Source organism: Suncus etruscus, chromosome 4 (assembly GCF_024139225.1).
Source record: "Suncus etruscus isolate mSunEtr1 chromosome 4, mSunEtr1.pri.cur, whole genome shotgun sequence".
In the NCBI taxonomy this organism is placed as follows: Eukaryota; Metazoa; Chordata; class Mammalia; order Eulipotyphla; family Soricidae; genus Suncus; species Suncus etruscus.
In genome coordinates, this window is record NC_064851.1 from 2,312,698 (window position 1) to 2,328,023 (window position 15,326).

General features: G+C 56.7%; 1 protein-coding gene across 2 annotated transcripts in view; it reads right to left on the reverse strand.

Annotated features, from left to right (window-relative positions):
• PARVB (parvin beta) overlaps positions 1–15,326 on the reverse strand; it is a 98,627-nt gene that overhangs the window by 75,579 nt on the left and 7,722 nt on the right. For both annotated transcript variants that reach the window (XR_007494846.1, XM_049771656.1), the window contains exons 2-6: positions 6,760–6,849; positions 6,068–6,138; positions 2,375–2,477; positions 1,547–1,687; positions 894–1,009 (exon numbers count right to left, since the gene is read on the reverse strand). Coding sequence is in view for 1 of the 2 variants with exons in the window: in XM_049771656.1 (XP_049627613.1) it covers positions 894–1,009; positions 1,547–1,687; positions 2,375–2,477; positions 6,068–6,138; positions 6,760–6,849 (521 nt within the window). In the remaining variant the exon portion in view is untranslated. The remainder of the gene's footprint in view (positions 1–893; positions 1,010–1,546; positions 1,688–2,374; positions 2,478–6,067; positions 6,139–6,759; positions 6,850–15,326) is intronic.

The following is a 15,326-nucleotide window of genomic DNA, read 5'->3' on the forward strand; positions in this document are numbered from 1 at the left end:
CACTCCTAGCAGGCTCGGGGACCCTATGGGATACTGGATATCCAACCTGGGTTGGCCATGTGTAAGGCCAACGTCCTCCCCGCTGTGCCATCACTCCAGCTCCAACGATCAACAGTTTTTAAAGAAATGTGGAGGGTGGGGGCCGGGCGGTGGCGCTGGAGGTAAGGTGCCTGCCTTGCCTGCGCTAGCCTAGGACGGACCGCGGTTCGATCCCCCGGCTCCCATATGGTCCCCCAAGAAGCCAGGAGCAACTTCTGAGCGCATAGCCAGGAGTAACCCCTGAGCGTCACAGGGTGTGGCCCAAAAACCAAAAAAAAAAAAAAAAAAAAAAAGAAATGTGGAGGGTGAGGCAGGGGCCAGTTCGAGGCCGAGCCTGATCCCTTGGTGACTCAGCCCGGAGTTCCATCCTCTGATCCTGAGTGGGGTCCCGGGTGCCTGCAGCATGACTGGGGGGTTCCCACAAACAGAGGGTTTGATCCAGGGCACACCTGGGTACCCACCACATGCATCCCCACCCTACATGCAGTGCAAAAGGCTAGAGCCCCACCCCAAAGGCTGCCCCTCAGGATGTGTGGAAGACAAGGCTGAAGAGAACATGGTCGGCAGAGCACTTGCTTGGCATGAGGCTAAAAGGGGTTCAATACCCGGGCACAACATAGGACCCCCTGGCCGAGCCCCAAGCCTGTGGGGAGGAAACCTTGAGCACAGAGTCAGGAGTCATCCCTGAGCACCACTCCATGTGGCTCCAAAAGCAAACAAAAATCGTCTGGAGTAACATCCCTACGCATCCCCACACTGAATCTGGGAGTCCCCTTACACACCCCCACCAGCCCACCTGTGTTCAGGGAAGAAAAGGTCGAGGAGGGAGCACCAGAGGGAGCACGGTCACTCACCCGCACGACCACCACCTGCACAGACACGTGCTCGGGGAGCCAGATGGGCGCCCGGAAGTGCATGGCCAGCGACACCAGCAGCTGCAGCGTGGACACCAGGTTCTTCCCGTGAATGGCTGTGGGGGAGACGAGCTTGAACCCTGAGCCCCTCGGCCCCTCCCAAAGGCACGAAGAGGGGGCTCCAGAGCAATATAAGGGCCCCTTATGAGGGCCTCTGCTCTGTGTCCATCAAGGCCCACTAGCTTCGTCTACATATTTTGTTTAATTTGGGGTCACACCCAGCAGTGCTCAGGGGTTACTCCAGGCTCTGCATTCAGGAATCACTCCTGACAATGCTGGGGGTGGGGGGGCCCTATAGGATGCTGGGGATTGAACCTCATGCAAGGCAAATGCCCTCCCTGCTGTCCTATAGCTCCGGCCCATATCTGACCATTCTTACAGGCATTCCGTCCCCCACATCCTCCACACCCCCTACACTGATCTGTGGTCCCAACAAGCAGCCGGTGCTCCTACCATCACAATTGGGTCCCCCAACAGAAAAGCTCGTAAGTACAGACAAGGAGTATGGATCTCTCAACACCCAACCCACTAGCACCTGAGAGCTGAACTCTGACCACGGTTTTCCTGGACCCTGCGGGCTGTAGCCCCCTCACCATCCACACTCCAGGGCACGGGCCGGCCGTGGGGCCGCAGAAGCTCCTGCACCGTGTCCAGCACCGTCTGCAGCTTCTGCCGCTGCCCCATCTCAGACTGCGTCACCTCGGCCACGTTCAGCTTGCAGCTGGCCAGCTTCTCTGCAGGGCGAGGCCAGGTCTGTGAGGGGGACCCTGACCCCTTCCTGCTCACCCCCCATAGGCACCATCTGGGGATGCAGGATGCAGAGCTACAGGGGATGAGTCTGGGGTCAAACTGGCCAGTGCGGGAGCGAAGAAGCCACTGCAAGGGGCCACATGACTCAAGGGTGGTCAGGAGAAGATGGCGGGGAGGGGTAAGTTTCCTAAGAAGCTCCAGTGCTGGGGAGATGGGACAGTGAGGAGGGCATTGGCTTTGCATAAAGCCAACCCGGGTTTGATCCCCTCTGGGTCTCCTGAGCCCTGCCAGGAGTGATCCCTGAGCACAGAAGAGCCAGGAGAAAGCCATGAGCACCACTGGGTGTGGCCCCAAAACAAAAACGCTCGAGGATAAAAGCTTGGATGTAAAACTTAAAGGGTCCCAGGGGCTGGAGCAACAGCGCAGCTAGGAGAGACCAGGATGGGCGGGGACCCCCCACTCTGTGCTCCCGGCTCCGTGTGCACTCAAAGGCAGGGCTGCCACAGATGCTTCTGGAAGTTTCTAAGAAGGTTCTAGAAGCAGCGTCCTGCCCAGAGCCCAGGACACAGTCTGGGAGCAGAGGCTCAGGGTGGGTGTTGTGTCCAGTTCGCACCAGGTAGAGACCCGGAGGGTAGTCCCGTGGTCTGCAGGGGGTCTGCTGGGGTCCTCACCCAGAAGCTTCTGAAGCACTTGGCCGTCATACAGGTCCTCGTCCAGCTGCTTCACGATGATCCGCTCCTCCACCAGCACATCGTTGATCCAGTCCGTGAGCACCTGGGGACAGGTGAGTATTGGGGCACGGTGGGGACACGGGGTTGGGGAGGGCAGGAGGAGCAGGAAAAGGAAGCGGCTGGAGAGAGAGGGTGGAGAGAGTTGCCAGGCCTGGATCTAGGGAAGGTAACCTGGGTCTGTGTACCCGGAGCACTTGAAGCAGAGTCCCAAAGGGAGCCCCACTCTTGCTAGAGGAAATGCCTCCAGTTAGGGGGTTTCTGGGCTACAGGGTAAGGGGTACAGAGAGTGAAAGCCCAGTCATGCCTCATGGCAAACCCCCAAATAACTGCCCCGATTAGGGCTAGAGCAACGGGCCAAAGGGTAGGTCCCATGTTCCTACACAAGTGGGTTCGAGGTTCACACCATGGCACCCCCAAACAGCTGGATGCAACCCTGAGGTCCCCTGAGATCTGCTGAGGTGACCCGGCCACCCTTGGGTTCCCCATGGAGCCACCAACCCCATCAGGGACAGGTAAGAACCACCCAAGGGTACAGTGCCCCCAGAACTTTCTGCTGGGGCCCCACTAAGTGAAAGAGGATGAACTGGTTTCAGTATTACGCCACCCTCAAGGGCCACTGGGCGTGTCCCTGATGCCCCTAGAGCCCAACGCAGGAGGGGGAAGAAAGAAAAAGAGACCACAGGGGCCCGTATGGTGGTGCTAGAGGTAAGGTGCCTGCCTTGCCAGCGCTAGCCTAGGACGGACCGCAGTTCAATCCCCCAGTGTCCCATATGGTCCCCCAAGCCAGGAGCGACTTCTGAGCGCATAGCCAGGAGGAACCCCTGAGCGTTACCGGGTGTGGCCCAAAAAACAAAAACAAAAACAAACAAAAAAAAGAGACCACAGAGGGGAATAAAAGATGAGGCATTAGAGTGAGAGCCATAGCACAGCAGGGAGGGCGTTTGCCTTGCACATAGCCAACCTGGGTTCGATTCTTGGCATGTCATAGAGTCCCCCGAGCCTGCCAAAAGTGATCCCTGAGCACAGAGTCAGGAGTAACCCCAGGGCCTGGAGAGATAGCACAGCGGTGTTTGCCTTGCAAGCAGCCGATCCAGGACCAAAGGTGGTTGGTTCGAATCCCGGTGTCCCATATGGTCCCCCGTGCCTGCCAGGAGTTATTTCTGAGCAGACGGCCAGGAGTAACCCCTGAGCACCGCTGGGTGTGGCCCAAAACCAAAAAAAAAAAAAAAAAAAAAAAAAACAAGGAGTAACCCCAGAATGCCACCAGTTTTGACCCAAAACAAACAAACAAAAATGCATGGAAGTGAAGGGTCAGTGAGCTGCAGGGAAGATGGGCAGGAGGGGGGGGGCCAGGATGGGGTTGACACCCCGTGACCTGGGTTTGTGTGTTAGCCCCGCCTTTCACCTGTCCCCAAGTTTGTGAGCCCCGCACCTCCCATCACCCCCATTTCCATCTCCAGCTGCTTGTCTGCTCCTTCTCCTTCTCCTCCCATCTGTGTCTCCCTCCGCCTGTCCCCTCACAGCCCAGCTGCCAAGTGCCAAGTGACAGGGCCTCCCCCGGGAAAGGCGGGCCGTGGCCAGCATAGCATGCCAGGGGCTGAGAGCTGGGGTGACGGCCTCCGCCCACGCTCGGCGGTGCATAGCCACCAGGCGGGTCTTCGGGGAAGACAAAAACACTCCAGACAACAAACTGGGTCACTGAGGCTGCCAAGAATCGGCTTTTCAAGGCACATCCTGGAACCCACGCTGGAGGCTTCAGAAGGACCAAACCAAAGAGAATTCTGGGGACCCAGAAGGGGCCCCTGCGGGAAATGCAGTTGGGGGCAGAGAGCGAAAGGGAGGAAGGAATAAGAGGGCATGAGGGACAGGAAGTGGGTGCTGAACACCCCGAATCTGCAGAGCCTGTGGTGGTGGCCGTGGGCACGGTCCATGGCACCTGAGTCACTTAGGCTAAGCCATCTCGGTCTCACCCCGGGGGATTTACCTGCCCAGCCCGATTGTGGTTCTGGCAGCAATCAGAGCTGGTTCTCGCTTGGATAATCAAAGTCGCCAGAAAGAATGAACGTACCACCAAGCGGAAGAAGCAGGCAGGCGTGGGGGAGCGGGGAAGGAAGGGCGACAGAGGGGTGGTCTCTGTGCCCCAGCAGGCTTGGCTCCCAACTGCCTCTTGGTCACAGCTTCTGGGCACAGGCAGCTGTCTCTGGTGCACTCCACTGCCAGGTGCTGCAGAAACGGGCCTGGGGGGTTCAGACCCGCCACTGTGCTCTGGGGAGGTTGGAGATGAGGCGCAAAGGGGCTCACCCAGTGGGGGAGGAGTGCCAGCAGCTCAAGCAAGGTGCAAACAGATTGGGGGATCAGGGAGCAAAAGGCTGATCACCGTTACAAATTGATTGTTGCTACAGATGTCTGATCGTTATTATAAAAATCGAATCCCAGGGGCAGGAGCAATAGCACAGCGGTAGGGCATATGATTTGCAAACCTGGCTTCGACCCCTGGCATCTCATATGCTCTTCCAGCCTGCCAGGAGTGACTTCTGAGCGAAGAGCCAGGAGTAACCCCTGAAGGCCACCAGGTGTGGCCCAAACCCCCCTCCCCCCGCAAAAATCTGATCATAGAATAAATGGCTGATCATTGTTACAACTGTTTATTGTTACAATCATCTGATCATTGTTATAAAAGTCTGATCACAGGGGCTGGAGAGATAGCATGGAGGTGGGGCGTTTGCCTTAGACGAAAAGGGACGATGGTTTGAATCCCGGCATCCCATATGGTCCCCTGAGCTTGCCAGGAGCAATTTATGAGCTTAGAGCCAGGAGTAACCCCTGAGCGCTGCCAGGTGTGACCCAAAAATGAAAAAAAAAAGTTTTCCAGGGGCGGAGCGGTGGCACAAGTGGTAGGGTGTCTGCGTTTCATGCTAACCTAGGATGGACCGTGGTTTGATCCCCCAGCATCCCATATGGTCCCCCGAGCCTGCCAGGAGCAATTTCTGAGTGCAGAGCCAGGAGTAACCCCTGAGCCATGCCGGGTGTGACCCCTACCCAAAACAAACAAACAAACAAACAAAAAGTCTGATCAGAGAATAAATAGGGGCCAGCGAGGTGGCGCTAGAGGTAAGGTGTCTGCCTTGCAAGTACTAGCCAAGGTAGGACTGCGGTTCGATCCCCCGGCATCTCATATGGTTCCCCCAAGCCAGGGGCAATTTCTGAGCGCTAGCAGGAGTAACCCCTGAGCATCAAACAGGTGTGGCCCGAAAAAAACAAAAAAAAAAAAAAAAAAAAAAAGGGGAGAGAGAGAGAGAATAAATAGATGTCTGATCATTGTTGGAAAACTATCATTCTACAAATTGATCATTGTTAAAAGTTTGATGATGTTGCAAATGTCTGATTATTGTTACCAACGTCTGATCACAGAATAAATGTCTGGTCACGGAGCAAACATCTGATGTGCCGAGGACAGGCAGAGAATCCCGGTGTCCTAAGACCTGGCCTGCCACCAGCACCGGGGGTGTCTAGGTGGGGCTCACCCCGTGTCCCAGTTCAGCTCCTCGATGCATCCCCTGCCCCTCCCCTGCAACTCTAGCACAGAAAAATCCCTGAACCCCCAAAGCTTTGCCCACCAAGACTCTGCCTTACCTTGACCAGCTCCTTGAACTTGGGGTCCTCCTTGGAGGTGGGGTCGATCATCCTGCGCTCCTCATTCTCCTCTGGGGGGTGAAGGAGAGAAGGGGTCAGGGTCCCAGGGTGTGGGGTCCTTGTGGGTCTCAAACTGGAATGAACCCCATCGCAGTTCTTACACAGGTGTAGTGGGATGACCCCACAGGATGTCACACAGGGTCTCATGAGCTGGGCTGGATGAAGTCACCCTCCCCTTCCCCTTACTGGGCTCTCCCCTTGCAATGCCCCCCTCTGTCCCAATCACCCCTGGTCAGATGCAGACAGAGGGTGTTCAGAGGCAGGAAGTTGCCTGCTATTCCCAATACCCCAGAAACAGGGGTGCTCAGAGGCAAGCTCCCGACCTTGAGGGGTACACTGTCCCAGCAGATGAAGTCCAGGGGACCAGGCTCTCTCAACTGACTGGCCCACAACTGACTAGCTGACCCAATGAACCAGTTCATAACTATTCACTTAATTAACTAGTTTATTAATTAGTTAATTAATTAGTTCACAACTAACCAACCCATAACAAGCTCACTACTGACTAGTCCACTCGACTAACTAGTCCCAGCTGACTAGCTCATAACTCATCAATCCACCCGACTAACTATTCACCCATTCCAGTCCTCTGTGCCGACCGGTCTCCCCAAGACCCGGGAGCTGGGTCGTACCTAGCAGGGTGTCCTCGGGGTGCAGGTCCACAGGCGCTGGGGTCAGGGGAGAGGTGATGGCCTTCTTGCCTTCCTCCTGCAGCTCGGTCACTGTGGGGACAGGTGGGGACAGGTCAGCAAGGCAGCAACAGCTCAGATGATTCTGTGCCCAGAACCGGCCACTCATGGGGGTCCCTCCCCACCCCTTCTGCCCGTCCACCATGAGGCAGGTGGCGGAAGCTTCTGGAACTCAGCGGAGGTCCTGAAAGGGTGAGGGTTTCTTTCCCTGACCCCAGACTGGGTCCTTCTCCTGACGGGGACAGGGGGTACCCTGAGGTGAGCCTCACTCCATGCAGGCTCACAGGGATGGAATCCTGAGGTTGGGACAAACCCTTGCTGGACACGGGATTCAGAAGGTTCCAGCTGGGGCTGGAGAGATAGCACAGTGGTAGGATATTTGCCTTGTACTCAGTCAACCCCGGACAGACCTGGGTTCGATTCCTGGCATCCCATATGGTTCTCCGAACCTGCCAGGAGTAATTTCTGAGAGCAGAGCCAGGAGAAACCCCTGAGTGCTGCAGGTGAGGCCCAAACACACACACACACACACACACACACACACACACACACACACACACACACAACTTCCAGCTGGTAGCTGTGTAGACAATTCCCATGGGCTGGACTGGGACGGGGGGTAGAAGGAATCAGAATATCAGGGTTCTAGGGGACCCGCCTGGAGGCACAGAGCCCTCAGAGGCAGAACAGTCCCTTGATTGCCCACATGAGCAAGGGAATAGAGCCCACTGAGCTCCTTCCACAGTGCAGAACCATCCCATCTCCAGATTCAATCAACTACAGATCCAACTCTGGAGACCTGACTCAGGGGTGAGGGGCACCCCACATTTCACTTGTGACACAAAACTCCTCTGCCTCCTGCACCGAGTGATGAAACCAGGAAGCCCACTGATCTATCTCGTCTGCTCCCAATAGAGGCAAGACACAAGGGAAAAGGAGGAGCAATGGGCTGGGGTTCCCTGTCCCACTGAGCCATGGAGCTGGGTTCCCCAAATACCAGAGGCCCAGGGAAGGCAGCAGGAATGGGGTTGAAGCTGGGTCCACAGTAAGCTCTCAGAACTAGTCTGTGACCTTGAACTGCTGCAGGGCCCTTGGATGACACCCATCCTGCCCCTCCCCTGGCATGAGTCTCCGCATGTCCAGCCCACGCTGGCCTGGCCCCAAAGTGATGCAAGAAATGGCAGGAGAGGCATGGGCGGGTCGGAGCCACTGGGTCAGTTCTGGAACCATGTCCTGGGACACTTGGCTGGCCACCCAAGACCACCTCCATGGGCTCAGGCCCACGCCCTCCCCCACCCCCCGACTCTCCCTGAGTGCAAGAGACACTGCCCTGCTCTGACCCCAACGAGGCTACTGGGCTGTCAGTCAGTCAGTCCCTCCGTCCCTCTGACAAGTACTTGGAGGCAGAATCCCCCGCAAAGGCAGCCCTGCTAACCCGGTCATCCTCCTGTCTATGCTGACCACTACACCCCACTGCCTCCTTCCTGTCCAGCTCATCTGGGCCCATGCAGGCTCCAAGGGGTGTTCTGTGGCTGCTGGTGTTCCCCCCAACTACTCAGGGAGAACAGAGACAAGAGCTGGGGACCCCCACGACATTCAGTCACCCCAACGCCGGTGAGTCCCCTCCCTTAGGACATTGTCCGGTCTGGAATAATTGGGGGGCGGGGGCCAGCAGGAGAGAACAGGCTGAGACACCCTCCCCAAGGCTGTGACATTATGGGGCCACGGCGCTCTCTAGTGACCATTGCTGGCATAGCATCGAGGCCCAACCTGGTCGAGCCACCCAGAACCACCCAGAGTTTCTGCATCCTCCCGCCACCCCTCACCCCAACATTTTCAGGAAGCCCCTCTGAACCCTCCTGTCCTGCTCCTGCTGCTTCCCAGGGATTCCCACAGGAGGAGGGGGGGAGCCCAGCCCTGGAGGGCATCATACTCAGTGTCTGGAATCAAGGGGCGTTCCCCATAACCCCATCCAGCACACAGGGTCTCGGGTCTGGGTCTGGGGAATACCCCACCCACAAGCACAGCCACCTTCCTTCCTGCAGGGCCACCTCAGGTCAGACGCTTCCCCATGTCCCGGGTTCAAGAGCAAGAGGAGTTGGTATGGGTGACGTCAGCTCCAGGACTGTCTGTAGCTGGTCTGTGCCAAGGCCCCCTGCAATATCCAAACCTCCAGCAGCCCCCCACAGTCTCCCCAAAGGCCCTGCAGCTCCTCACAGCCAAATCACCCCCAAGACTCCACAGATTCTTGCAGCCCCCCAAACCCCAGGATGGAGTCCACCTGCCCCTCTGCCTTCTTGTTCATCATGGCCACACAGAGTTCCCAAGGCCACCCCTCTTTCCCCTTTGCCTAGGTGCCCAGCGGTGCCCCACACAGCCAGGCATACCATGCACGACCCAGCGGGGAACATAGAGGACAGCGAGCCACACCTGAACCCCTACTCTGCACCCCTTCCTGAGGGCACCACCCACACGCCTCCCTGCCCCCTCCAGGGCTGCAAGAAATGCTTCTACTTCCTGTCCGAGCCTCCAGCTGCCATCTCTGGTCGTCCTGGCAACGGGCACCCACCCTACCCAAGCAAGGAGTTCCCTGCTGGGGCACAGTGACCTCTGCAATGAGGGGGAGGGGACGGCTGGGCGAAGGGAGGGGGACAGTCCAGCCTCATAGGGACCTTCTCTTAGATCCACTCGCCCCCCACAGCTGCCCCAACCACGGAACAGACAGACGCTGGGGTGCAGATCTGTGGCTGGACCCACTGTGCCAGGCTTCCCCGTGTCCCTCCACCAGATCTGAGACCCCTTCCCTGCTTCCTGGCCCCCAACCCGACCCTGCAGACCAGCACGGACCGCCTCAGGCTGCCCCCAAATCAGCAGTTTCTGGGTCAGAGGGGACAGATAGGGAATTGGACTTGCACATGGCCAACCCGGTTTCCATCCCCAGCACCCCATAAGGTTCCCCGAACCCCACCAGGAGTGATTCCTGAGCACAGAGTCAGAAGTCAGCCCTGAGCACTGCCAGGTGTGGCCAAAAAAATATTTAAAAAAAAATCTAAACATCATCAGTTTGGGCCATGTTTTTGGGCTTGTCCCCAACGAAGACTCGTATGGCCCGTGGTCAGCCGTAAGAGACTCCTGTCCCTTTACAGTTTAAGAAAAAGTCTTTGTTTTGGCCGAAGAGACAACACAACGGTAGGATGTTTGCCTTCCATGCAGCTGACCCAGGACAGTCGGTGCTTTGAATCCTGGCATCATCCCATAAGGTCCCCCAAACCTGCCTGAGCACCGCTGGGTGTGACTGCCCCTCTGTTACCTTTTTTTTTTTTTTTCCGTTACCTTATAACTCATGAACACTGAAACAGTGCTTGGGAGAAGGAACAAAACCCATGAGCCCAGTCTGGGGGCAGCAGGGGGTGGGGATGGGTTGCCACTTGGTCCCCATCACCATTTCCTCAGAGGGCTGTAGGGATCCCTAAACCCCGGAGAGAGCAGAGGGGTGTCCTTGCAAGACTCAATGTGGGGTGGGGAGACTCCTACGCCCCATCTCCCCTGAACACATGACCAGGGACCCCCAGATGGTCTAAGGTCCAGGTGAAGGAAGAATTGGGTCTGGGGGCTAGTGCCCCAGGAGCACTACAGAGAAAAGAATCAAAAGGGGGGGGGGACAGATGCCCCTAGTCCCACACCTATCTTCCCTGTTGCAGGTCCCCCACCCCTTGCAACTGCCCTCCTCCACACTCCTTCCCCCAGGGGAACCCCAGGCATACTCAACCTCCCCAAGAGAGACCCGCCAGGAGCTCTGGGATCCAAAGACACAAACGTAGGACGTTGGCCCCTACTGGGCAGCATGGCAAACTCCCGTACCCCCAGTTCCCTGAGCTGTGTGTCCTGGGGAGTTAGCTGAGCCTCTCTGAGCCCCGCTATCTTCCTCCATAAAGTTCCTTCCCAGAGACAAGATCTGTCCTGAGGGGTGGCAAGTAGGGAGACAAGAGAAAACCACCCTCATGTCCAACCCCACAAAGCCGTCTCTGCCCGAACCTGATGGCCTTCCAGAACCTTCCTGCACTGCACACAGGTGGCCGCTTCCTTCCAGGCTGGGCAGAGAACCCCCAAACCCTCTCTGCACCCCGGAACCCCAGCCCCACCTAAGGGCACCAGCCCGGGGAGGGGACGGACACTCACTGGCCAGGCTGGGCTGAGCAGGGTGGCTTGCAGGCTGCAGGGGACACCAGGGACCCCCCTGACTTGCAATTCCGGCCCACAGGGAGGCCTGGGGCAGCCTTGGGGTTCCCAGCCTGGGGTCAGGATTGGGGTGTTGGCCTGTGATAGGGCCCTGCTGACCACAGGGTTTATTTCTGTCTTCTGGTAAGCAACGCCTTGGGGCTAAGAAGGGGAAGGAAGGGGCCCCCACCCTCTGCAGGCCTGAAGGTGCCAATGTGGGGTTCAGTGGAAAGCTAGTCTCTGGACCCCCGAATCTCTGCCAGGACAGTGGGGGTCAGTGGGATGGAGGGACCAAGCCAGGGGTGTCCCCCAACCCCATCAGCTGATTCATCCTCTGGAGGAACATTGTTACCCTGTTTCCAAGACAACAGAAACCCCAGAGCAGAAACAAAAAATGGGGGACCCAGGAGGCTCTGAGAGGGCCATCATCCGTGCCCATTTTGGGGTGCTGACTGGTTTCTGCAGGGTTGTCCGCCCCTGTACAGCCTGCATCTGTGATATGGGGAGGCCTCAGGACCATGAATCTACGCAGCACCCCTGTTGCTCATGGTCATTTGGACGCCCCCCCCCCCCCGAGTCCTCAGGGCCACCCAGTCTTTCTAACGTTGTGACCCCAAGACCCAGAGAGGTGTGTGTGGGCCCCAGCAGGGGACAGATCAGGAGGTCTGGGCAGCAGGAGCTCATACCGTGGGCAGAGAGGCCTGAACCCGGGAGAGAGGGAGCGAGGCTTCAGGCTCACCCCAAAGACGGCCAAGCCACACCGCTTCCCGTGCTCCCCGCTGGAGGAGCACTACTCCCCGAGTCTTGGAGCTGGACCTGCAGATCTGAGGCCCCCTTGCTGTGGGTCTGAGCTTCTTGGCAGCATCACAAACAGATGGGGCAAAAGTGAGCACCAAGAGGTCGGCAGTGGCTCTGCTGAGTCCTCATGGTTGTCCCAAACATCTGGCACTGAGTACTGAGCCAGGTTCCCTCACCCCAAACCTGCTGGGTGTGACCCCCAAATAGACACGGGGATGGGGATGCCCTGACAGGAGGCTGGGAGAAGGCTCAGCCTGGTTTTCCTGGGGGGAAAACTCTCTAAATTGTGAGCTGAGGGCCGGAGAGATAGCATGGAGGTAAGGTGTTTACCTTGCATTCAGAAGGATGGTGGTTCAAATCCTGGCATCCCGTATGGTCCCCCAAGCTTGCCAGGACCGATTTTTTTTTTTACTGTTTTTTTTTTCTTTTTCTTTTTCTTTTTTTTTTTTTTTTGGTTTTTGGGCCACACCCGGTGGTGCTCAGGGGTTACTCCTGGCTGTCTGCTCAGAAATAGCTCCTGGCAGGCACGGGGGACCATATGGGACACCGGGATTTGAACCAACCACCTTTGGTCCTGGATCGGCTGCTTGCAAGGCAAACGCCGCTGTGCTATCTCTCCGGGCCAGGCCAGGACCGATTTCTAAGCATAGAGCCAGGAGGAACCCCTGAGCACTGCTGGGTGTGACCCAAAAAACAAAATAAATAAGTAAATAAATTGTGAGCTGAGTCGATGGGGACATCTGCACGGGACAAGGACAAGGGAGGGGATGGGGAGACCGAAACCGGCTCCCCCCCCAGCTCCCTGCCCCTGCCTGACCACCCCGCAACCTTCATTTGGCTTGTTGGGAAGGACCCAGGTCCACTTTGCGGTCCCACCCACACCTCGCCAGTCTGAGGCCGGTCCCGAATCTGGATGACATTTTCCTGTTCACGCCCGTGAAGTGTCTGTCACAGGAGCTCAGCTGTCGTCTGGCATCCACACCCCCATCACAAGCCCTCTGAACCCCAAAGCTCCTGGCTCTTGCCTGCCCTCACTGAGGCAGTAAAGGTTGCTTTTTTCATACTTTTTGTTTGTTTGTGTTTGGGTCACACATGGCCATGCTCAGGGGTCACCCCTGGAAGACTCCGGGGACCACAGACCACAGAGGCTGGGGATCGAACCCTGGTTAGCCCCTGCAAGGCAAGTACTTTACCTGCCGTACTAATTTTTTGTTTAATTTTTATTTTGTTTTAGGGCCACACCTCGGCCATAGGGAATCACTCCCGGTGGTGCTCAGGGGACCCTGTGGGACCCCAAGGATCAATCCCAGGTCGGCTCTGACCACCCAGTGTCCTGTCACCCGATCAGGTTTATAGCTACTGTCACTGTTCTACAGTAATTTCAAAGCGTCTCAGAAGCGAATAATCCTGTTACGGATGATGCATTTGGCTCATAAAACCTCCCCGGTCGTAACACATATTTATTGAGCAAACAGCCGCCTCTTCTCGCACGGCCACTCTCAGAGAAACCACTTATTCAGCTAATGAGTCGAACCTTGGAATTTCATTTACTCCAGATGTGTTTAATTTTCCCACCAAGGAGGGATCCCTCACGGGCACGGGGCTTTTCTGGGTGTGTCTGCAGGGCTTTGGCACCTTCCCTGTAACACCCTATCGGTGCAGTGTCTCCCCATCCGTCCTGGCAGCACCCAACTCTGAGTCCAAGGACGCCGTGACAGGCACAGCAGGCAGCGGGATGAGCAGGGGTGCCCGACCTAGTGAGTGGCTCTGCTATGAGGGAAGTTCTGAGGTGACACTGGGCTCAGCATGTCTGGGGGACCCTGGTACTGGCTGAGACCCAGAGGAAAGCCTCCTGCAGCATCTCCCTGGACTCATGGGCTTCCATCCTTGGCTGGTCCCTAAGAATCTTCTCAAAGTCCCCCCTGCAGGATCCAAGGAGCAGTCAGGGTGGGAGAGAGCCCCTGGCTCAGCCTTGGGCGCCCAGAGGGAGGTCCAGAGGTAGGTGTCAAGAAAACACTGGTTTGTTTGTTTTGGTCACAGGCAAAGATGCTCAGGGGCTATTCCCTGCCAGTGCTCAGGGTTGACTCTTGGATTGTGCTCTGGGCTCACTCCTGGCAAGCCTCAGGAAGCCGTAGGCGTGGAGGGGCCCCTATAGCTTCACTATCTCTCCAGCCCAGACGCCCTCTTAAGCTCTGGAAGTGAATGAGTCTGGCCAAAGTGTAGGCCTCCCAACCCTTATCAAGACTGTCTTTGTAACAGAAATTTCCCCCCAAGGCCACCTCTCCCCACCTCACCCCCAAGGGGTCACCCCATAGATTAGCTCCAAGCATGTTACTTCCCAGACAGGAAACTGCTTTAGGGGGGCTGGTTCTAGGCCCAGAGTGGAGCAGTGGATGGGTCTGCCATGTCCCCTGCCCCAGCTCTCTCTTCTCTCCTGGGCTAGTACACTGCCCCGTCCTTCCAGTCCGGATGGATGACATGGGGCATTCCCATGGACGCTGGGGCCCATCTCCCCTGAGGAGTTTCACAGCAGGGCTGCACAATCAGGGGGCTGCGTGTTTAGTTTTAAAAATCACTCATGAAGGGGCCAGAGCGATAGCACAGCTAGCTGTGCATTTGCCTGCACGCAGCTGATCCAGGACAGATGGTGGTTCAAATTCCGGAATCCATATGGACTCCCAAGCTGGCCAGGAGCAATTTCCAAGTGCAGAATCAGAAGTAATCCATGAGCACTGGGTGGAGCACCCACCCCCCCAAATAAAAAGTAGATACTCCTCTTTTTTTCTTTTTTTTTTTTTGGTTTTTGGGTCACACCCGGCAGTTCTCAGGGGTATATTCCTGGCTCTGTGCTCAGAAATTGCCCCGGCAGGCATGGGGGACCATATGGGACGCTGGGATTCGAACCACCGTCCTTCTGAATGCAAGGCAAATGCCCTACTTCCATGCTATTTCCCCGGCCCCAAAAGAAGATACTCTTTTTAAAATTCCAAAATGAAAGAATCTTCTCAAAGTTCCCCCTGCAGGATGGGCTGGAGCAATAGCACATCAATAGGGTGTTTGCCTTGCATGCAGCCAACGCAGGACGGACCCTGGTTCAAGCCCTGGCATCCCATAAAGTCCCCCGAACCTGCCAGGAGCGACTTCTGAGTGCAGAGGCAGGAGAAACCACTGAGCGCCACCAGATGTGACCCAAAAGCCAACAACAACAAAAACAACAAAATATCACTCATAAAGGACCTGAGCCATGGCACAGTGGGGAGAGCATTTCCCTTGCACGTGGCCAACCGGGATTCAATCCCCAGCATCCCACAAGATCCCCCAAGGCTGCCAAAAATGAAGGAATAATTTCTTTTTCTTTTTTTTTATTTAAAATTTTTTTTTTTTTTTGGTTTTTGGGTCACACCCGGCAGCGTTCAGGGGTTACTCCTGGCTCTACACTCAGAAATCGCTCCTGGCAGGCTCGGGGGACCCTATAGGATACCGGGATTTGAACT